General features: G+C 36.3%; 1 protein-coding gene across 2 annotated transcripts in view; it reads left to right on the plus strand.

Moving 5' to 3' along the window:
• The window catches only part of LOC139961645 (protein Wnt-7b-like), a 43,363-nt gene extending 18,044 nt beyond the window's left edge, over positions 1-25,319 (plus strand). The window contains exons 1-4 of one of the 2 annotated variants that reach the window (XM_071961002.1): positions 6,972-7,105; positions 17,760-17,989; positions 20,021-20,289; positions 21,255-25,319. In XM_071961002.1, the coding sequence (XP_071817103.1) occupies positions 7,029-7,105; positions 17,760-17,989; positions 20,021-20,289; positions 21,255-21,728 (1,050 nt within the window). In that variant the 5' untranslated portion in view covers positions 6,972-7,028 and the 3' untranslated portion in view covers positions 21,729-25,319. Of the gene's footprint in view, positions 1-6,971; positions 7,106-17,759; positions 17,990-20,020; positions 20,290-21,254 lie in introns of those variants that run through there. The other variant, XM_071961004.1, reaches the window with a different exon arrangement.
• The last annotated feature ends 436 nt before the right edge of the window (positions 25,320-25,755 follow it).

Below are 25,755 nucleotides of genomic sequence, written 5' to 3' on the forward strand. Positions count from 1 at the left end.
TGACATTTCAATCTTGTCTCCATGACCGTGTTTCACCTTTAAGCGAGTTACATATTTTTATTCGCGAAACATGACTGCAGATCTTCTACTTGGGTTAGCTTCGAGTTACCACAATTGAAGTCGACTGACTGCAATTTGATTTGATTATTCTATAAGCAATGGTGCTCGGTGAGAGAACATGAGATGGAGAAGGGGGTGGGGGGTGAGCTTAAATAGTCTGGTGTATATTTACAAGGTATTTAACTGTATTGCTTTTCGATAAATCACTTCATGTATACTGTTTAAAAGTACAGTATGTGCTGTGTAATCCCCTCTCCAAGTCTCCCTTTCCAAGTCCCCCTTCCCCTTCTTTCTTTTAGTCGTTCCATCTGAAGCTGAACCATTTTTGTTGAGTTTCTCCCATCTTTGCAAGTTTGACCAGCATTCGTTGTTCATGATTACTTTTGTCCCTAACAAATAAATCGGGCCCAGTATGCTACAGCACGTGATACTGTGTTACGAGTTATCTTATGGAGATGATTTACGTATGCTAATTTCTTCCACTTGCAATTTAAGATCCTGAATATATTTAGATGCATGGGACAACAAATAACACTTCAGCAAAAGTAACATGAAATATCCAACATCGTGTAAGAGGTTTTATGGTCCATTTACTTTCGGATATCTTTACTCCTTGCTTTCATTGTTAATCGGCAATCTTTCTCGTGGTACATATTTTAAAGTTTTGTGAACTTTCGACGTCTGCGCTACGACCAAGTTGCGTTTATCTTCACTGCAGGGAGTAACGGTGCTAATTTGTCACAGCAAGTGCGTGTCAATCAGAGCGTCTGCTTTTTTATATCAGTATCTGTTATTGACCTTCGTCAAAGAACAGTTTTCCAAGGTAGACATCAGTTTACATCTATGTGGTCGGATATCAAGGGAGTTGTGCATCTGTTAAGATGTGTTTTCGCTCTCATGTTGGGCTTGGACATGAACGATGTGGGTTAACCTTGTCTGTTAGACGCTCTGATATATAGCAACTCTCATTATCACTGATAGGTCCCGGATATACATTTCCTGCTAACTTGGTTCATTATGGGCAGTAGGCCAACAGTGTATACATTACTAAGGGGTAGCGTGGTCTTTCTGGTTTAATACAGGTATAAATATGTAAGTGAGAAGTGAGAGGGGCAGTGGTGTTATCTGTAGGGGGTTGGTACAGATGTTTCACCAGGTCCTTTTCTAATCAATCCGAGGACAATTTTTGCATATTGATTGGTTGGTGTGAACCAGACTGTGCTGGAATGTGGAAGTAGGGTATGTGTGTGGAGGGGGGGGGGGGTAGGGGGAGGGGGTGTCACCAATGGCACCAATTTTGGTTGTTATTTTTTTACTTAAGGGATATCGTGATTTATTGGTATGATTATTTCTGCAGTAATTGAGCGTGTATTGCTAGGTAGATACAATTTATGATAACACACTCGAATCCATGGGTGTGTGGGTAAAAACCACTCCCCCTCCCTTACGTTTAAAATTAATTATAGACATAATTTATTGTCTATAACTCTAAATATGTCTCAGAATGTACCATTTGACCGCTATTTTTCTCTGGGGATGGTGACCGGGCCCTACTTCATGGGAAACAGCACCCGCTCTTTTAGAAAATTGTGGATCCGTCCCTGACTGGAGTCCATCCGAGGAAACAAGAAAAATATTAACTCGACGAGAAAAGCAGGTTAAGTGACCAACGATATGTGTTGGTTATATTTAGATACACAAATTTGTACTTTGAGCTCGACTATACTTTTTACAAATCATTGTCTTTATTAAAAAGTGGAGCGCATATTCTCCACTCTAAGAGTCACGGCTCGCCATGTAAATTTATCATACATTGGACCACCTAAGATACATGAATGCCGCCCGTGGATATTACAAATTCAGGAAAGAGAAATACCCTCCTAACTGCGAAACAGGCCTACATCAGATAGCCTAAAAGTGTCTGAATCAATCGTTTTTTCCTTTGTGCAGAGGTCGGAACAAGTGATCAAAATCGAAGAGACTAAGCTGAGTTTAGTCACAAAGTCCTGCTTACCCTAAGGTGTGAGCTTACGGTTAGTTTAATTAAGGATTACAACCATTGACGATGTATATAATAGGATTTTAATGAGAGGTTATTTACAGTCTATTGTACGGCGTATTGTTAAAGAATGGTTAGGCTTTACTCTCCATTTCGAAAGGCAGACTATTAAATCGTTTGTTGAAAATGAAAGGATTGATACGTTTGATGTTTCTACGGTTACCGATGGGAGAGGTGCAGTTGGAGAAAAAGAGTCGTCTCCAACGAGTAGCGGTCTACTTGATAGCAATAAAATGGTCAAATAATTACCTGTCTGGAAAGGTGTTAAAATTGATTCAGCGCGAAATCCGATGTATGTGTCATTACAGTATTATAAGTCCCCTACCCTTTATGTGTGTATGCATGGTTAATGTATCAGTAATGCCAGTTATGTCGTCAACAATTAGTTGAACAATGGATCTCGTAATTAATTCTTGACTGCTGGCCGACTGATCTCTTTTGTGCATGAATATAACAGACAAACCGTTCAGAGGTTGCGAACTCTCAAAATGTGTACTTTGAGATGGCGAACAGCATGAAGTCTTTGTACCGTGGGGTACGTTATTGTACCTTTTCAATTGCTGTAAGCTACATAACATAGTTTAGATTCCAGAATCATGGAGGGGAAAGGGTAGGAATTGGTCGGGATATTAGGCCACGAGAGGTCATTCTACGTGGCCTACTTCTAAGTTCGTAACATTTCTTTTAAACTCATTTTGTTGTAACAGAAACAGGATAATCAAATACAAGTAATAAAGTGACCGAGTTTTGGAGGAACCCGCAGCAAATTATAAAATGCTTGTAAACGTAGGCCTTCCATTAGGCCTATATAACATAATTAAATAGTATAATTATCAAAACAAAGAAGAAGAGTTGAAAAAAAAAACACAGCATGAGTGTACCTTATATGAAAACATTAATCGCGAGAAAATTGACTAATTTAATAATATCGTATCTTATTCTTAAAGGTGGACTTGCTAAAATGGAGTTTTGGTTATCAGGAAGGCTATTCCAAACTTTTGGCCTTGTATTAGTAATTTTGTGTTGTGAAAAGTTGAGACGATAACGGGGCATTGTCATTTTTTTAGGGTATAGGAATATCTACCTTGTTAAGTTCAATACGAATGCCTCGTCCCCTTTTCGTTTGAAGAGTGGGGGGGGGGGGGGGGGAGGGTGAACAATGGTTAAATAATAGTAGCGTGAGCGCTCCCCCAGACAATGGCACAATAATATAGATAAAGGTCATAATTTCTATAAAGAAAATTAACAAATTGGGGGGGGGTGGGGGAGGGGGGCATTCTCCTATGAACAATGACATATCCATCAATTAATTTTCCAGGGTTTCATTCTTGCAAAGTCATCAACGATTGCCTATGTGGGTGCCTGGGGAGATGTAAATATATGTAACCAACGCATGATGCCTCATGTTAAGTTGCAGGGAAATTGACTAAGCGCGGGGCCCCAAATTTCGCGAGGCACTATGCCATGGTCTGCCCTGTCCGTACCATAACCCAAACACTGGCTGTTCCTAGCTCCAAGAAGGAACAACTGTACATACACTCGTCGCGCTGAGAGCCAGTTCGGACTCCGAAACTGACAAAGAAACAACTATGTCACCGGGTCCCCCTTTTCTGAAGTCTTCATTTTGCCTTAAGTGTATTATTTGAATATAGACATATAAGTATAAATATACATTATTCTTATGCCATATTTGCCCGGCTCCCCTATATGACCCCTGACCCCAGACCACATAACTGCATCTCCTAACGCCCTCCTCCCTACCCGCGTCAATCCTCATTACACTGTACCAGACTTTTGCAATAGTTTCAGATTTTCCAACCGGCACTTTCTGCAGTTGCCCGGGAGTCAACTTGGTAAACAACAATGGCGGCCTTTACAGAAAATAATAGAGCCTTAAAAAAACACAACACCCGGGTCTGAACTGAAAATGGCGCTTTCTCTGAAAAAAAAGTGAACTGTGGAACCTCAGGCCCTTGGCAGAAATACTGTATTTTTTTACCTGCCCTGTATACTTATTGACGACTTACCATTAACTTAGTTTTAGTTTAGTTCAAACTTGGTGCAGACCTCACAATTTGTTTTTGGGCTGGCAGAATGGTGATGCAACCGCATGCGGGATATAAAGTTACATTTTCTGAAATATTCTCGACAAATCTCAATCAGAAAGGCTGCGTGCAAGGTGGGGAGGGAGGGGAGGGGGAGGGGTTTAGTGTCCAGATTGAAAACGTTATACAAAGTCTCATCATACTTTAATCTCAAACATGGAGCGTTTCTCTTCTTTTTTCTCTTTTTTTTTACCATTTTTGTAGACCGTTTTTTTTACCATCTTTTTTTTAGGAAATATATCATATTTTTATTAGTTCATAAGTACAGCCTTGTCATATTCCAAAATTTTCCAACGAAACAAATCTCATTGGTAAGAAATCCTATCTACCACGCCAGCGCGCGACTCAGTCGATAGACTAAGTCTGAAGGGCCAGGTTTTCTCATCAAAATTTATATTGGCACACAAATCCGCCACTATGAAATTTATTTTTCTGGTGTTTAAACCAACAAATAAAAGGTAGCCTATGAAAAATGCGTTAATCATAGTTACCTGCTAAAATATGTTAATGGTTATAAAAAAACACAAGAACAAGAAGAAATTAATCAATTTATTTACCAAGCGAACCATCAGTCATACTGGAATGTAATCTCACTTTAATTATAGATTTTCTATAAGAACATTACACTGCTTTAAACGTGCAACTCACGTCCATACCTCCATTCTACACCCCAGGTAGACGATGGGGGTTGATACGTGATGTTTCTCCCAATATGTATATATTGTCGGACATATCAGTTTTGAACAACAGCCAGCCATATACATTAATATATGCCTGGCACTGTGTACAGGTGTATACAACACGAGCTGACTTCCGATGGTGTAGACTTTTATAGTGCGCCGTAGAATAAAAAATGCCGTAATTGTCCAAAGTCCAAAAGGTTCGAAATACATCATGGTTTCTGTCTCGTCGTAAACGTTCCTCATTTTTTCTTGCTTTCCTTAAGAATTTTGTTGACAAATTTATTGCGTTGATTTCGATTGTTGATAATAATACAATCGCTATATACTTCAATGTGACCTTGTATATCACGTTTTTTTTTTTACAACACACATAATCATATATACATAAGCCCACAAAAACGGTATAAATTCATAAAATTCAGTCAAGGCATCCATTCCGACTCAAAGGGCCTGTCTTCTTTCACGATATGGTTGCGGCAATTTTACTACACCGAAAAAAAACACATTATTATTTTCACAAAGACATTTTTTTTTACGGGAGAAGAGATAAAGGAATAGGCTTAAAAAAGCGAAGACAGGTAAAGAAAAGGCGAAACATTTTCACATGAAATTGGGTATCCATTATTCACTGACGTTTGCTCGTCTCAGTATTTCATCGTATACATAGGCTATATATGTATATACTCAAATAGTATCATATATATTCAGTAACTAAGGTAAACGACTTTTATCAAGTTTACGTTTACCTCGGTTTCAAAATCGAATTTACACGGATGGAAGTTGACAACTGTTTAACTCAACAACGAGGACCCTTTGATATTGAGGAGACCACGGTTTGATACATATGGTTTTCAAACTTATTGAAGTGGCAAAACAAATGAACTTTTCTGTTTCGCACCTCAAAAGAGTTTACTACACGTCTGTGTAAATTTGAAGGGGAAACTTAATCCTTGTTTATGCAGCCCGATATGGCAGGACTATACATGCAAGTGTTGTCTGGTTGAGTTTCACATGCATAAGCACTGCAGTGTACTGTATCCTTTGATACAACAAAGTAAGAGAGGGGAAAAAGAGATAGAAAACAAAAGAAGATTCCTCATTACGCGTAATCTCTGCTCACTTCTCAAAGGACTCTGTTGTTATAGCTACATCCACCTTGTGCATGCACGTTAGGACTATGCAGCACATGTATATGCTAAACTATATAGGCTAAGCCAATGTCAGTTTATTTACATGCATGTGATGTCATCAGTTTGTTTGTAAACTATGCGTCGTTGGTATACAGACAGTATAAAACGGTTACAAGCCTCTGTCTTCTAACCATCAGCGGTTTAAGGTTGTAAAAACGAGCAATAGAGAGAGCGGCTTATAAACCAGACATCTTGCATACCTTTAACAGTATACACGCAAACACCTTTGGCAGTTTGAGGTTAATATGTTGTAAAGCGGACTTTTTTCCCTGTTTAAAGTAGGCTATATATACATAAAAAATCATATAGCCTATATAAATATGTATATATAGCCTTTATACAGTACATATGTATATATAGTTTTAGATCATATATGAAACTATATAGTATTTGTCGAAACAGTATAGCCTATACTTGAATCGCCTTCTCTATGTGCAGGAAATAACAAGAGGTTTACCGATGCGTTTGGATGAGAAGGACTGGTCGGGTGATTTAAATTGAGATTCCACAGCGCCTCTCCATATATCTACCACCTAGTGATACTTCGCATGTTTGAACAACCCTTGGCATGCATACATCCCAACAATTTGAAACGACTATACCATGGCGAATAACTGTTCGCTATAAAGTATCACATCGCTCACTGGAATTCTACGGATCATCTGTCCCCCTTCGAAATTGGACTAATCCTTTAAAACTTTTTCGGATTTTGTCGGAACTAAATATACCTCTTGGTTTTATAAAGGCTTTATGAGGTGGAGTGGAATTCTAAAAATCGAAAAGTGAGAGAAAGAGAGAGGAAGGGAGATAGAAAATGTGTAGCGGAGGATGGTTTTAGTATCAGTAATACAAAGTGCATGCAGTTGGCCTTTAGTATAAAGTGAATGTCAAAGGCGACGTATTGGAGTTCCAACACACACGTATATCGAACATGTTTCCATTGCTAGCCAGAAATTGGTTCCGTTTTGTTGTCTTCCTAGTACACGTTTCGGAAAAATCAAGTCATTTGTGAGTATTTATATTTTGGTATTCCGCATTTCTTAGCCTTAATGCTTACTTAAATTCTACAAGGCACTCTCTCTCTCTCTATATATATATATGTGTGTATGTATATATATGTATCTATATTATGTGTGAAAGAAAGAAGTCTCTACTGTGTGTAGCCTACTTTTTCAACATAGAATATCACTCGGTATATCCTAAATGACATTCAGTTTAAAGACAAATATTCAATTAACGCCCTAAGGGTATCCATATTCTTTTCTTATTTGTTGTTGCTTGTTTGTTTATATATTAGTTTGCTTATTATTGTTTATGTGACGAAATAACTTGCGTTAATTACTGTAGTTACTCTCACGATTATTATTAGAACTAGACCAAGCTGAGACTAAAATTGTCAGGAAAAATGAGCTTTTCTGATACTGCTTTATATAGCTATAAATGTAACTGCATATGTGGTTATCAAGGTGTTGATAGAGGAGGGGAGGGGTGGAGTGATTCTGTGTGTGTGTGTTTCACCGTGTCTCTATGGTATGGTGTAATGACATTTTTTATTAAAGAAGTCATGCCACAGCGTGTTGGACAACAACTTAAAGTCTTGCACATATTTCAAAAATTTACTCACAACAAAATTTAAAGATGTCGATTGAAATTGTCGGTTTACATCCGATCTATACATTAGTAACCAGACTGAGTAGCGTACTTCCGGTGTAAATAAAGCTTCTTTACTTTTGATTGGTCTTCAGCGTAGGCTTCCTTTATATATATATATATATATATATATATATATATATATATATATATATATATATATATATATATATACATATATACATATATACATATATATATATATATATATATATATAAATATATAACGTTTAAATATATAACGTTTACCACATGACCAAAGCTTTAATATAGTTAGGCTGAAGAGCGACTTAGCTCAGTAACTGCATACCCCCCTCCCATCCCCTTACCCCTCGCACCCACTCCCCCTGTCTCTTGTCTTCTGACACAGATCGAGGTCTCTTTCTTTTAAATTTATAACAATCACCCCCAAGTGTATTGATTATTTATGTTACATTATTCTAAAAGCTATCAGAAATACGAACAAGATATAGTGCTATCGTCATAAATATCGACGGGAAAGTAAGCCTACATGTGCTTTCCTCGATGTAAGTATTATATCATTTCTTTAAGTTAAGCTAAGATGATTTCTTCCAATCCCCCCCCCCCCCCTCCTCTCTTTTTTTTTCTGTTGATCTTCATAGCTTTTAAGCAAGATGTTGATATGAAGTCGGCTGTTACATGCATGTAGGTGGATAATGATGAACATTGTTAATTTCTTTGTACTTCCCCCCCCCCCCCTCCTTTTTATCTTAAAACCTAATGTCTGTAGTATTATGTATTTTATTCGTAACATTTATAGCAATGACTTATAACTTGATCCAATATTGACTATTAGGATCAGCGTATGTACTGTTAGTCGTGAGAAAACTGTACGGAATAGTGTGTATATACGTACATATTATAATCTCTCCCGACTGTTAATGCTTTTATCAAACAAACCTACAAAAAAAAAAGCACCCTATACACAAACACACACAATATAAGACATATAGGCTGTCCTATACCCGGTACTGATGTAGCCCAGTTCCGAATTCTTGACATAGTCGACTTGAGAGAGGATTGGAAGTAGTGAATGATTCTATTGGCTTCGAATAATATGTAACTAATTGGAATGCTTTCTTATTTGACCAAGCAGCACTTTGTTTAGGTTATACATACTAATTCGTCTTAAGGAGGTCATTGCCACACAAACTTCAGGCTAATGCATCATATTAAATTATAACAAAAGTGAGAACGATGTTTCCTTGTCGAGGAATCTCCTAACCAACGCAGTGGCAAAATTTAGGCATACTACATGTGATATACATATTATTATTATAGTGATAAACATTCAATTAAACTAAAATGGTATGAACAATAGGTGGATTTCATTCGAAAATTCAGTTACCAATAAATTGCAAGGATGGATAAGCAGTGGGAGTGGGGAGCGAGGGAACGAGGGGACGAGGGGCGAGGGGCGAGGGGTGAGATGGGGGGGGGTGTGTTCTCGTTTCTGTGTTGAGAAAGGGATGAGGAATGGAGGGCACATGGGAGAAAAGGTTATTGATGTTTCAAATTCGTTGATTTTCCGTTTGGATTTGACAAACGTGATGATAACATCAGTATTGTTGAGGTTAATATCAACCTTATTTTTCTTCTGTTATAGTAGGTCTTACTTACAGGTAAACCTCTCTTTCGTCCATAATTAATAGAAGAATTTCCCTATATTAGGTATTTGCAAAATGAAATGATAATATTATATTTATTCGATAAAATGTTCAGTGCAGAAAAATTGTGTGCTAATGTTCATAAAACCCAATAGTAAGTTTGTCTTATAAATTGTGATCGGATTACGGACAACGTGACCGACCTGCCTATAGTTATACATTTTGGATAAGATAAACATTTTTGTTTGGCTGTGTAAGATGTGATATTTCCCATTTGCAATGTTTTGAACAGTTCGAGGATTAAAGCTCAATCTATTGAATTTACAAGCATGAACAGAAACACGCATATTTGATCTGACATGGTTAGCATAGTTTTATAGTAACATTGGCATGCGTTGATCACCTACTGTGTTTATATCTGACATATATATGTGTTATATAAGCTTTTACATCGAGATGAATCCACCGTTAGCCTCGACCCTAACCATATGAGTATTTGTTAATACTATACTACGTGATTTTGGTAGAGTGAAAGTTTACCAATGCATTGCTGGCGACGACTCAATTAGTATGTATACATTATGTAGATACATTTATATTAATATATATTTATATTTATATATATATATATATATATATATATATATATATACATATATATATATATATATATATATATATATATATATATATATATATAATTCAATATCATTATATATATATATACATATATATATATATGTATATATATAGATATATACTCAATATACATACTCAATATACATATATATATATATACATATATATATATCAAAATTATTAATAGAAATAGCCTGGAAATGATATGTGTTGTCCTTTCTAATGACATCATTAGTATTAGTAACTAAACGAAACTTGATATCAACGACAACAATAACAACAACAGCAACAACAACATATAAACAAAATGATTTACATGCGAACGATTCTTCAGGGAGCATCTACATTTGACATGAACTGTTAAAACGTCTTGCAGTATCAAGTAGATTTCTATATCTGTTTCCAATCTTAACTGCACACCTAATATCACCTCAATATATGTAGTGACATTTGAGACATTGGTATACAAACATTACATACAAGAGAGTCTACGGTCATAGGAAACATTGAAACTGTCAATCAAATTAGATGGTAACTTTCCATGGTGGTAATGTTTGCGCCCCGTTCCAATTGGTTAAACAAGTGAAGAAATAGGATAGAATTTATTGACGTATTCATCGATTATAACTGTATTCGATATTTTGACAACAAAACCCCCCAAAATCCAGGTGGTAAAATATAATGTCTTTGCAGTTTCCACAAGACTGCAAAGGTCAACAACAAAGGTCAAATGATTTCGTATTACATTGTAACTTACCGGTGTTGAGTTCTGAAGCTCAAGAACGTTCACCTCCTTATGACGTCATCTTAAAGTAGCTGCATACTTTGCTCTGTTTGTGATTACAATTTATGAAGTTTCTTTCGTATGCATATTAGTCATTTTATTCTTCTTCTTTGGGGGGGGGGGGGGGGAGATATGCAAAAGAAAGTCGAAAAGCTTTGATTTGCATATTTGTATACAAATGGAAGCAGATATGTGAATGTTCTACAGACGACGAAATGTAAACAAAAACACGATGAATTAGCAAAAAAAAATCAGATTGAATGGTTGGTTAATCGATTAAAAAGTGTAAATTAAAAGAGTAACCTTGCAATGGTATTACGACAAACCTTAAGATTTCTAAGACCAAAAAAGAGGATTACGACAATATATTTCAAATTTCAATTGTTTAAAAAAAAGAAAATGGTCAAATATATGATATTAAATATTGCCCAACCGCTATCAGAATAAGGAGCTTCTATGGTGAAAGGGTACTTGGAAACTTATACGCTTTTGGTTGAATGAAAGTGTAAACTACATTATTTATTTATTATTACATTTCTTTTGAATGTTCCATAATATATCAACATTACTTAACATGAAAAGAAAATATGAGTAAAATCTGAATTCTAACCGTATACAATAAAAATATAAAAACAAAATCATTTTTTGATATATCAAGTTTCACTGGGATTAGATAACTTAGATACCAGGGAATATATATATATATATATATATATATATATATATATATATATATATATATATATATATATATATATATAAATATATATATATATATACATATATATATATACATATATATATATATATATATATATATATATATATATATATATATATATATATACACACATATATATATATATACACACATATATATATATATATATATATATATATATATATATATGTACATTAACCCACATTCTACAAAGAAACGATTTATAGAGCAATGATTATTACAAAGGCAAAGGTCTGTCTGTCTTTATGGTTATGTGTTATTTGGTGGGTGAACTCACCACGTGTGGTAGATCCCCTGGGTGAGGGGTATGCCTGGGTCACAGATAAAGATTTAGTGTATATTTCACTCTCTTAACGGGATTTTTCATGCCATTGAACTATTAATATGAAATTAAATTGCTTTCACGTAGAATGGAAATGTCATTATCAGAAACATTACTATGAGTTATAAAGTACTGAGGGCCATTAATAACAAAATGGATTGGTTAGGCTATCGGGGGAGTGCCGTAAAGAATGAACTGCGTCACACAACATGCCCTTCTATATATAAAACGACCGTGGTGAAATGGGAAATATGTACGGCGTATATACGTTGTAGTGTGTACATACTGGATTATTGAACTATTCACATGATGTGAATCATATGTTACGAAATGTTACACGAATCTTAACCAAAGCTCAAAATATAATTATGAATTACATAAGATTACGTAACTTCAATGTCAAGTAAATGTTTGTTTTCAATTATTTAAGTGACGGAAAGTTTGCTGTTCATTATTTAAGAGGAAAACAAATGGATACTCTAAGATATTAAAGAAAATATCAATGTGTAGATATATTTCAAATATTAAATTATTTTAAAATGTGCTCTTACTAAATTAATGTAGGCTTTACATGTAGTTTAGTCCTATATTATGCAAAGTGTCCGGGCGAAGAAATCTATAGAATTGATTCGAATTCATTGATCACTTGCTGAGCAAACATTCATTTGGTTAAAAAGTCGCGAGTGGTGGATGTCTTTAAAACGTTTGAAATATAGCAGTCTTATTTCCTACAAAATTCAAAAAGCTGCTCCAAGTGTCTAAACTGAAGGCCAGCAGATTACATACATCCATACCTGTACTACACACAAACAGACATGTGCCAGGGATTGTACTACATACAGACATACATGTAACAGGGATTGTACTATACACACAGACATACATGTAACAGGGATTGTACTACACACAGACAAACCTGTACCAGGGATTGTACTACACACAGACATACCCGTACCAGGGATTGTACTACACACAAACATTCCTGTACGAGGGATTGTACTACACACAGACATACCTGTAACAGGGATTGTACTACACACAGACATACCTGTAACAGGGATTGTACTACATACAGACAAACCTGTACCAGGGATTGTACTTCATACAGACAGACATGTGCCAGGGATTGTACTACACACAGACATACCTGAACCAGGGATTGTACTACACACAAACATACCTGTACCAGGGATTGTACTACACACAGACATACCTGTACCAGGGATTGTACTGCACACAGACATACCTGTACCAGGGATTGTACTACACACAAACATACCTGTACCAGGGATTGTACTACACACAAACATACCTGTACCAGGGATTGGACTACATACAGACATACCTGTACCAGGAATTGGACTACATAGAGACATACCTGTACCAGGGATTGTACTACACACATACAGATATGTACCAGGGATTGTACTAGACAGACATACCTGTACCAGGGATAGTACTACATACATACATACCTGTACCAGGGATTGTACTACACACAAACATACCTGAACCAGGGATTGGACTACATAGAGACATACCTGTACCAGGGATTGTACTACACACAGACAGACATGTATCAGGGATTGTACTACACACAGACATTCCTGTACCAGGGATTGTACTACACACAAACATACCTGTACCAGGGATTGTACTACACACATACAGATATGTACCAGGGATTGTACTAGACAGACATACCTGTACCAGGGATAGTACTACATACATACATACATACCTGTATCAGGGATTGTACTACACACAAACATACCTGTCAGTGTACCAGGGATTGTACTCGACTTAATTTATTCTGCCCTTACTCCCCAAAAAATTATGATATATTATAATTTTTGTGTGCTTTGAACAATTTATAATATTGTCTCCCATTTGTTTTGCATGGTTTACATTTCTATTATTATTTTGTCATCAATATGTGGAATTATTGGTTATACAGTGAAAATTATTTTTTGACTACCTGAATGGAACATCTTATATCTACCTGTATACGTTATGATACTGGCAGTATATATATATATATATATATATATATATATATATATATATATATATATATATATATATATATATATATATATATATACATTACACACTGGCAAAGCGTCTCGTTGGACTCGAGGAAATAAATCTGCAAGTATTATTTAGCCTAATCCAATGAGTACCGCAGACTGTGTGACTTAAGTTGAATAACAAGTTGTAGAAAAGTCACTGCGGGACCCTGACGTTATAGGATACGCTTGGAGGCATATCCTTTACAAAATACTACTTGAAAGTATGCCAGCATATTAATGTATGTTACCGCCGCGATAGTTTGTATGTATGATTCAAGGTTAACCGAGCTCTCAGTGAGATGGCTCCCCACTGCGTCATCAAGTGATGTGCCACTGGGCGACCAAACACGATCTATTACATCAAATGAGCGAAATAATTGCGGAATTTACTGGGCTTTCTTTCTTAGTTTTGTGGATGGATGGATGGATGGGTTAAGAAAAATAGCAAACAAGATTTAAAATACCTGATTGAGCAATAATAACTGCAAAATTGAATGATATTTTGGGGAAATTTTAATGTAAGTAAATGGAGTTATATTCTGCAATAGGAAAATGTCCTAGTTATGTTAAAGCGTCTACGCTTGTGCTGTGGTGTGACATTAGGGTTGGTCACTAAAGCCCTCAGTCTGTGAGTATAGAGGTATGCATTAATTGTTCAATGAGCAATCAGAAGAAACGAATTTACAGAAATATTAAACAAATACAACTTTGTTAGGTGTGTAATTGTCGAATAGAAATATCATGGCACAAATGTACTGTATGTAAGTTTTTCATGGGGATATATTTGATAATTCGATGTATGTAAATAAAGTTTCGTTTTGAGTGGGGTTCAGTGCTACTTTGTATTAGTCTGGCGAATTCATTAAATGTATAGGCCTACAAGCACACATAACTGGATATTTGCGGGTTTTAATAATCCGACTTGTGGGTCCCACAAAATGTAATAGTTAGTACCGTCTAGAGCCAGTTCAGGCCATGAGACAATTATTTCATTGGGCCCCAGTCTTCTGGTCTTCATTTGTTCCTCACGTATATTATGAAAACGAGAATATATGATCCTTAATGCCATACGTTATCCGGGTTTCCTCTTATTGACTCCGTGTCCCGGGGCTGTGTCTCCCTGACCCCCCCCCCCACCTTCTCGGCTGGCATAGTCTAAATGAGCCTTGTCTAGCCTTGCTTTTGTCATTTGCACACTCTTGCCGCTTACGACTCTATCTACCTTTCCTCGGGTGAATTTGGTAGGCTAGAGTATTGGATTATTTTGTTTTAGATAGCCATGTATTTCCTTTAAAGGTATGCTGTATTGGCCCCAAATATGCTAGATATTAAAATATGGTCACCTTTGGTCAAAATTCTTAGACTGTTTTATTACAATCTTCGAGGAAATTTTCCTCACTGGGACATTCCCAGACACTGGGACATTCACATTGTGTGTTCCTTAAAAAATGTCTGAGAACAATTTGGTGAGTAAAGACCTCCAGGAAAGTACTTTTGAAAACTTCGAGCAATTATAATGCGTGCTATAATTTGGGGCCTATACAGACTACCTTTGAAGTATTGTAAATTACCAGGCTGTGCATTGCACGAGATATTATCAAACCAACCATTGCAAGTAACCTTCGTTATTGAGATAAAAATACACGAAGAGCAACACCTGTATGCACACTATTAAAATAATGTGTATTAAATTTGAAGATATAAAATAAATTTGAAGATATAAAATACAGTTTAGTCAAAAAATGACATTACAGAGCCACCATTTCTTAAAATTTGAACGATTTGTAGTTTATTCACCAATTTTTCTATAGTTTAGCCGATGAACGTTTATTTGCATATGTTCCATTGCAGATATTGTTGCAGAAATATTAAAGATTATCAAATAAGCTTTACAGAGCATTGCCATGAACGTTACTTTGCAAAAAAAAAAACACCTTAAGATATGAACATTGAAAAACAAGACAGACCTGCATTTACATACAACCAAATATACAATGTCTCTTGTAAAGTTGTTAGGTGTCTCAATGACTTTATCAGACTCAGAGGGCCTGTATCTAGGAATTCTGATTTGGGAGGGGGGGGGGGTGGGGGCAGTCAACGATTTAAACTAGTAGGTGGGGATCAATACTGTTTCCTAATAACTTACGAAGTTCTTTTGGTACAGGTGTGGGGGGGGGGTGTATCATCAGGGGGAGCACGGTCCCATGTGCTCCGGCCTGGCTATACGGGCCTGGATACACGGTAGGTTAAGATAATCTCCATATACGTATCCTAATTTGCATATAATGATCAAGGTGGAAGTTGTTATTGTCGATGTGTTCGGGCTATATAACATTGTAATGTAGTCTGCGGTGATCGGAAGTGTCATTTGATTTATACCATTCATTGAGAAAACACAAACAGCGTCCTCTCTCCTTTCGGGAACCAACATATTGTGTCAAACCAAGATCTAAATAGTAGGATAAGCAAAAATGCACGATTTTCTTCCTCCTTTTTTCCTTCTTCTTCTTCTTCGCTTCTATACACAGCATATAGACCTTATCACGTCTATATGAGATTCAACTATATAGGCGATACTATACAGTCAAAGTACAACTTGTAAGATACCCCCATTGATACAAATATTACGGCCATAAAATTAGATTAAATTTGTTTGTCCTTCTACCGTTTATGGCGTATCACTGCCGCCTCCGTTCTGCATTTATTATTTTAAATTAATATACACACCTTGTAATAAATAGTAAATAAACGAGCGTAACTTTGTTCTAAAATACTCGAGTGTTTATCAGAAGAATATATCTCTATTTGGCATTCCTCCTCCCACCCGTTTGAAAGTCGGATTTGGTCTGTAGGTTTAATACTGTGTACAGAGAACTCTGACATTTTGCAGAACATATGTCCCGCGTACATGCCTTTGAAAGTTTGTACTATCTTCTACAACGACGTTAAGTCGCTTGCGGGGTGTCGCTAGGTAAGTATAGGTGACACGCGTTTTTATCACAAATGGACAAATAACGGTTATGGCACACTAGTGCAATGGAAAATAATTTGACATAACAGCAAACAGTTTTCGAGTGTAAAATGTAAACTTATGGTGTTTACCAACAGTCTGGTATAGGGGTTTTTCAATTGACTTTACCACTACCGTACTACATGTAACCAACCTTCAAATTCAATTCAAATTTAACCAGATTTTAAATTAAACAAACATAATGGCTTGCTTTTACGGGGTTTAATTTCTACGCCTTTTTTGACCTTGGTTTTGGGTGAGGAATAATTATGAGACAAGAAAATTTTCGGTTATTCCATATTGCATTATTCATGTATTCAGCGTCCCCCCCCCTCTTCACCCCGCCCGTCCCCACACACATATACATACACATACCTACAGTGTATACTATGTGATAATAACAAAGCGCACGGTAAGTGTTTACTCATTAAACCTATTGTTCAACAAGTGGTATCTATCAAAAGGTGAACATCACTCCACTTTGAATGTAAGCCATAGCGGATGCTTTCCCAGTAACCAACACAGCTAAAAATTTACACGCCAGTGAAACTTCACACCATGGCTTGCAAGGATAAAGAAATAACGTGTACACACGGACTCGAAAGAAATTGCTAATTTTTCAATAAGATTGCTGGGAGACGATAATGTGTATTTTTTTATTTTCATATGAAATTTCACGTCACAACGTGGGCCGTACGAAAGCAGGATGAAAATACACAGAATTGTTCTTCTATTTTGTCCTGTTTCCCTCTTTATATACGAATTAAGAGAATCATCATCTGAGAATGACCACAATTTGTTTTCTTCCTTTTCAGTGCATTGTCCTCCGTGATAGCGCTTGGTCCTGACGTGATTTGTAATAGAATCGTAGGACTTTACCCAAGACAACGGCATATCTGTAGAGAAAGACCAGATTCGGTTATCTCGATCTATGAGGGCATCCAAAAGGGAAAGGGCGAATGTCATCGGCAATTCCAGAGAACAAGATGGAACTGTACCACCCTTCCGTCTCTGGAAGCACAATTTTTCCCAGATATGCCCAAAGGTATGTTTCCCCCCTGTTATATTTAATAATCAATCTTGTTGCATGGGGGACGTGCACGTCTTGGTCTAGACATGCATATACACGGGAATGGGTAGTGAGAGTGTGCCAAATTGGGAGGCTCGGGATCAAGGGAAACCCATAGCAATGTGCCAGAAGTATAAACTGAAATAACATTTTTACGCAGAACGTTTTGTTTTTTGTTTGGAAGAGAAAAGAAAGTTCTTTACTCCCCTCGCCCTTACACTTTGCCGACTCCTCCTCTTCCCTTCAAACCCCAAATGTCTTCAGCTAAAAGCCTATTTCTTTACTTGGTTGTATATATATATATATATATATATATATATATATATATATATAGTCAGCTGCTCATTGAATTTCAGTACTGACGTGCATACACATCATAAATTATCCACATCTCTGGAAAGAAAAACAATTTGAAAGTGATTAAACAGAACTGTGTCAAAATGGACCCATTTTAGTGCCAAGGTTTATAGACTTGAGGTGACACGAATCTTGACAATTTACGAACTCTGTGGTTCAAGAATTTTCGAAACATCGACCGTTAGAAATATTTTACATATCATAAAGAAAATGGAAGAATTAAGAAGAAGTAAAAAAAGAATCAGTTGTTCAGGACTAGGTCTGGCAGGGAGACATATCAATAAAAACCTCAACATATGATGGCTGTTGTTGACTTTGCATTTAATTCATTCATAAATGCATACTTTTCTCTTATGTCTGAACTTTAACCAAGTTTCAAATCACTAAGGTCATTTTCTTTATTGTCAGTCGCTGTAGTATGTCTTTATAAACGCGCAAAACAAGGATTGTGCGCTTGTAGAGAAAAAAGGAAAATGGAGGAACTGCTTCGATTTTACATAATAAGCTCCTCCTTCTCCTTCTCCTTCTCCTTCTCCTTCTCCTTCTCCTTCTCCTTCTCCTCCTCCTCCTCCTCCTTTTTATGACGTTAATGCTATTATCTTCAGGATAGTTTATATAAATTAACTAGATGTCGAAAAGGAATAAATCGTAGTCGGGAGGACATCGAAACTTTGACCAAAATTATATAATTCAGTTGACATTTCCATAAAATATTGCATTGAATGAACAGGTCGATAAGTTTCATTAAAGAGCGTTGACGGAACTATATATTAAAAGATAAGCAGTAATTCACAAAGAAAAAAAAACACAATAATATTACGTTGTTTTGTAGTTGGAAATGATACTCGTTTTTCTCTCTTCATGGGTTGAATGTTATGTATTCTTGAGTACATCTGTTAGTATTTCTCGATTCAAAGCTTCGGCGCGAATCTTTTAGATCTAAGGTTATAACAAAAACAAACTACGGTGGCCAATAATAACCAGATACTTTTGAAGAAAAGTTTTCCATGATTTAGTCTGGGTGTTTAAACCAAAGCAAACTAACTGAAACAGTGCCAGTCCCAGTCCCCAAAACTTAGGGACTATGACATGCATGACAACCTTTGGTTTCCTTGGTGATTGCAAACAAATCGCTTCTAATGCTAAAGCTGTTAAGAGAACTATAATAAACGACAGTACATTTTTTTTATATTGACGTATGTGGTTGATGGGGAAGGGATATGGAATTGATATACCCTCTGGCACCGAGGTTGCGGCCATTCTGACCCCCACTTGCCAGGCCTGCCGAGAGCCTTTTATACAACTCGGATCAGAAAAGCCCAGTCTTCGATAATAGTCACATACGATCATAACTGACAAATGGGAAAATGCATTTCCAAAATATTTCTTAAAATATTTCCACATTGGAATTGTTTGCTTTATATCAAATACCTTGAACATGCACGACGGCTGTTTTTAGTTGTTGCTTAAGTGCATCCATATAATACATTTGTACGGTAATCTATTTTGATTGATTATTTCCAATTGTTCAGTGACTAGACTATATCGTTTTTATTTTCGAAGTTCTATCTATTCAACTGCATAAGTTAATATCATGAGTTATACACGTTGTTTATCCGTCATTTTTGTTTTCTTTCTCATATTACTCAGCTACACGAGAATCGGCCTTCTTGAGAGCAATCACATCCGCTGGCGTGACACACGCCATCACTCAGGCCTGTAGCCGTGGCAACCTCACCGACTGCAGTTGTGACCGAAGTAAGGATACCGCCCTCAGAGATGATGGCTGGCAGTGGGGTGGTTGTAGCGCCGACATACGATATGGCTTACAGTTCTCCGAGCTCTTTATGGATGCGTCCCATATGCCAGACAACGCCAAAGGCTTAATGAATATTCATAACAACGAAGTAGGAAGACGAGTAAGTTGGGTATTTAAAAAATAGGATTTTGTAAGCATGGGTCGTATATATCCATCCTCCTCCTCCAGTTGCAGACTACTGTAGTCCCCATCTGTGGCAACACTACGTACCTGTGCAAAGAAATCACCAATTACATGACATAACTATTGGCCCTCTTTAAATATCTGCCACCCCCCCCCCCCGAAGTTTAGAATTCCTAGCTGCAAGCCTGAGTCAGTGTTGTCAAATGAGGTACGCAATGGCCGCTTATATGTCGTCTATATGGGATATCGAATTTTCTACCACGTGACTTAAATTTCCCCAACTGTACATAATGTATACATATACTGTAGCGGATTATCCAATAGGCAGGTGAGACAAGTGACTAGGAGCCGCCTAGGTCAATGGCCCAGGGTCAAGGGGCCTCTGTGAACATTTCCAGGCAAAACATACCTAATTTCTATTCTCAGGTTGTGCATGCAATACGTTATAAGTTTGAAGAATTTGTTACCTCAGCGATCCCGCTGGTAGGCTACTTATTCGTCACTAATGGCCAGGAGCGAACTGAAGGGTAAAGTTGACGAGTTCATTGAGTCTGGTGAACAAATATGGGGTACCGTGTCCATGTTTCCCGTTATTCAATGTCTGTTAACAAATTTATCGTTAGGAAAGGGGTTTTTTTTGGTCACCGTTCACCCAGTTGGGACAAATGGTTTACAAACCATACTTACGTGTCATGCTTCAAAGCGCTTGTTTTGACAGTACGAGCAGTATGAATATCCTGTCCCTATCAGGGGGAAAAACACAGTAAGAAATTGTTCCTACTGGCAGTACCAGTAAATTTGAAGCATGATATGAAAGGACAGTGTATATAGTAATATGATCAATAGCCTGAAGCTTTCAGATTATATATGCATATTCATGTTAGGATTTCAAACTTTATTGTTTTGTATTCGCTCATTTATATATACTGATTTCTTACACAGGTCTTATCTGAGAACATGGAACGAGAATGCAAGTGTCATGGCGTGTCAGGTTCCTGCACCACACAAACATGTTGGATGACTCTTCCTCAGTTCAGAACAGTCGGCGACATCTTGAAACGAAAATACGAGACTGCTTATCAAGTCGAGCAAGTCGGGCGGCGAGCGAACGCTCGGAAAATCATTCTGAAAATAAAGAAGACCAACAAAAAACCAAGGCTCTCCCATTTAGTTTACTTAGAAGAATCGCCGACATTTTGTGAATACGACGCGGAAGCTGGTTCCTTGGGAACGGTCGGTAGGAGATGTAACCATACATCCACAGCTACCGATCACTGTGAACTTATGTGTTGTGGTAGGGGTTATAATACACATCAGTATACAAGGACGTGGCAGTGTAACTGCAAGTTTCTCTGGTGTTGTTCGGTACGGTGTAACACGTGCAGTGAAAACACAGAAGAATATACTTGTAAATAATGGGCAGTAGGCATTCTCTTGGGATTTAACTATATAAATATATATATGTATTTATCGAGAGAGAGCGTGTCTTTTTGTGGAAATGCTGCAATTGGCCATCCACCTGACAAGAGGGAGGAACTTCCGAAGACGAAATGGCACGGAATGGCAATAACAAAATGGACGCCAGAGTAATGTGAATTTGATATACGTACAGCTAAATTTGAGGAGCTCTATCATTTTTAGCCCAAGCGAGTAACTCTTATGGCAACATATTTTAGTTTCTAGTGACGTTCATATAACGGCTGTTTGTACTTTAAATCCTACCATAACATGCTCTTTGGTTGCAGTATTTCGCAGATTTAAATGTTGCATACATTTTTTTTAAATATTACATTTATTTTTGTCAAGGAAACGAGAAACACCGTTTAATATTTTTTTTCATGTCGTGAAAAATCACCATTGTTTTCGATGAGAATTGATGGATTTTTTGGATAATAAGAGCAAAACTCCTTTTAACAGAAGGTATTTGTCTACCTTGAAAATGAAATTAAAGAAAGAAACAATGTAATATCAGTTCTCTATAAGAAGTTGGTGACCACTGGTTAGGTACATTGTGTGCTTAGTCTCTTAATCAGCCGTTCTTACTTTAGCTGTTTTTATTTAACACATTTTTTACTCTCACCGATTTTCCATTATTTTCCTTAGTAAGAGCAACTAACGCAGAAAGCTGGTGGCAATGAAATAAAAAACAAGTCATGTGGTTGTGGTCAAGTAAAGATACACACATAAAATGACTCAGCGTGTATGGAATACTACACTGTGTATGAGTGGGGAATAAGTTAACGAAGGAAGTTGGACGTGAGAACTTGTAAAACACTTGCTCCGGTGACATTGAAATAATACTACAACGTAGAAAACGACTTAAGCAAGTTTAAATAGGCCTAGCAATATGCAAACAGTAAATATATACGATAATGCTGTAACTTCCATGATAGATGAATGGTAATGCGTATGGTGATTTTTCTTGTGTTTTTTTTTTCTTCTTAAATTTTTATGGTATAGCATAAGCGTAAGCGAAACAAAAATTGCTTTATTTTGTTTATATAGCAAAGCTGACGGGAGAATGTGGCGAAAAGTATGACTAAATGTACATGTTGAATCCATTATAACTATTAACTTCCATTACAAATAGTAATTTATGCTATTTATACTGGAATAAAGGTAACTGAAGAAACTGAAAAGCATATATAGGATATTTTCTGTATAGCTAGCAAAAAAAATGATATTTTACTTCAATACTAAAATAAGTAAAAGAAGGTAGTCAACAAAAGGGGAATACATTTTAACATATAATTAATTAATTACTATTTAAAATGGAGGCAAATAACATTCAAACATGTTCACTGTTGAGGAGGTTAAACGTTCCGTGTTATAGAAAATATATCTTCACATTTAGTCATAAATTATTAAAAATAAACAATTTCCAAATATCCCTTTTATCGAGGTTTTTGTGTGTCGATCTTCCTATCCATCCAGTTGGTACAATATTTTGTTTTTCTTTTCAGGTCATGCTTCAAAGCACTCTTACTGGCAGTACGTACAATATGCATATCCAGTTGAATGAATATTGATAACGACAGTAAAGACTAATGAATATGCTGATTGATTAAATAGTTATGAATACACATAATGATCAGCACGAAAAGTCATGAATATTCATAAATAATCGATAAGGACAGTTATGAATAAACATGATTCAACAAAACTCTGGCGGCTTATGAAGTTACATAAAGGGTTGATAAGGGCAGCTATGAATATGCATAAAAGATCAATAAGGATCTGACAGTCATTAATATAAATGAGAAACATTCATCCTTACAATTAAGTCACCCATGTACTCAGAAGTAAATGTACATTGTTATGTTTTTTAATGTTATCTATGCAATTTTTAATCGATAAATTTAAGGCAAAATAATCATTCATAACATGGTTACGTTTTGCAGTAATATTATCACTTATATAGATATCGACCAAATACATTTACCAATATTTAATGTAACTGAAAAGTAACAAATGATTTTCGTCCTATAAGTGGTAAACTATTAATCATTTTCTAACGCAATCTTAAAACAAATTGTTTGATCGTTACTAGATGCTATTGTATACTTATAGTTTGCCAAGATAATGATAAATTAAATCTATTTATTTATTATTTTGCCATGAATTAAATAATAAATCAAAAATGTGTGAGAAATTTGTATCTCGATGTAACTGTAAGGTAAAAACTTATTGTTTCGCTCCTTGCATGTCAGTGTGTCTGCTTAGCGCCGCCCTAATTATAGAGCAAAGAAAATTTTCCATTTAAGAGTAGTCGTCTGGAAATTTAAAAGATTAGTCCAAGGACGAAAAAAAAGTCTAATATGTATATGACAATGCACGCTTACCCTTATTATTCAGGCGCGAATCCAGTGGGTTTGACATGCCCCAACCTCCATCCCACCCATCTTTCAACATAACAGACGATTAGGCTAAAGTTATAAGCACAGCCTTGGTTGTAAACCTAATTATAGACCTATTTTATGGCCTAAATATACAGTATTTCACTTCTAAATCCAGTTTTAATAGGACCCACCCCCCACCTACAAGGGAGTTGGCTTCAACGACCCTAGGTCCACATCCTTCCTTTTTAGAATCCATGATCTGCCCCTGTTATGACCATTTCCATGAAAAGTTTTGAATTCTTTGGAGCCTTGTGTTTTATGCCAATGTACCTATAATCAATAAAACATTACACTAACACTATCAATATTACTGGAAGGTAATTTCCCTGCCGATTTGTATGATGTCACATGATACTATCAGTTCATGGCCTGATACTGCTATTAAAAACAAAAAATATGGGCCGTGAAACTTGTTTCTCCACTTCTTCAAGCTTTGGAAAAGAGCCATTTGAACTTCTCTTTTTTTTATCTCTAATAAGATTGATCAGTATTGACAATTATTTAGATTGAAATTAAATCCATAAAAAAAAATAGTGTATGTAACATTAAACTTAAGTCATTTAAAATCATAGAAGAAATGTGTATAAAATATATATTGAAATACGAAAATATTAAGTATATATGTAAAGAATGTTCGAAAAGTAAATGTCTTGGTAACTCTATATAATTTCTTGAAATCAGTGCCTTATGATAGGAATTGGAGATGATCGTATTGCAAAGTTTGCGGTCCGCTGCTTTTTTTTACTGCAGTATATATAGGGATAAGCGACACAATGTTTCTTACATTTGAAGATGGTATTCATACACATGTATTCATTCATCCTTACACTTCACCTCAATTTCGTCAGTCATCAATATTGCCTTTATAGTTATTGTGACTATACGTTGTCGGATTCGCTTGTTCATTGTTTTCCTTTTCCTTCCCTTAAACATTTATCTGAGTCGCAAAAAAAAAAGAAAAAAAGTTTAAGCTTGCTAAGACAGCTGCCGCAAACATCTAATAAGATGTAAAAAAAAAAGAAGCTAAACAATAAGAAACTGTAAATAGTATTTCGTCGAAATGACGGTATTTGGAGATAAATATATGCATTGTCTTTCTGTTTTAATGTTTTATTTATGTTTTGTGCTTTTTTATGCTGGTCTATATTTTCACAACATTTTTGGCCTCTTGTAGATAGGCGTTGGGCAGGAGTCTTAATAATCAGCCCGGGCATCCTTCATCCTAAGCTAGGTCGGCCCATTATTCATTTGATTTGGCTGTAAATTGTTTTACCAGGCTCCAGCCCATTTTTTACCTAACAGGCCAGCCCACCGGCCCCACCGGGCATTGCCCAAATGCGCACATGGCAATTCCGCCCCTGGGCTTTGGTCCCACAGAAGACTGGTAGTTCGTGTTTAGAGTGAACAAGCACATAATATGAAAAGCATTCGGTTTTAAGCCAAAAGATATTTCATTGTCCCTATTTGGACGCGGGTGGGGTGGGGTGGGGTGATGTGGGGAAGTGTTTTAGGGGTCAATTTCCTAACAATCCAGATGTTAATCT

Source organism: Apostichopus japonicus, chromosome 20 (assembly GCF_037975245.1).
Source record: "Apostichopus japonicus isolate 1M-3 chromosome 20, ASM3797524v1, whole genome shotgun sequence".
In the NCBI taxonomy this organism is placed as follows: Eukaryota; Metazoa; Echinodermata; class Holothuroidea; order Aspidochirotida; family Stichopodidae; genus Apostichopus; species Apostichopus japonicus.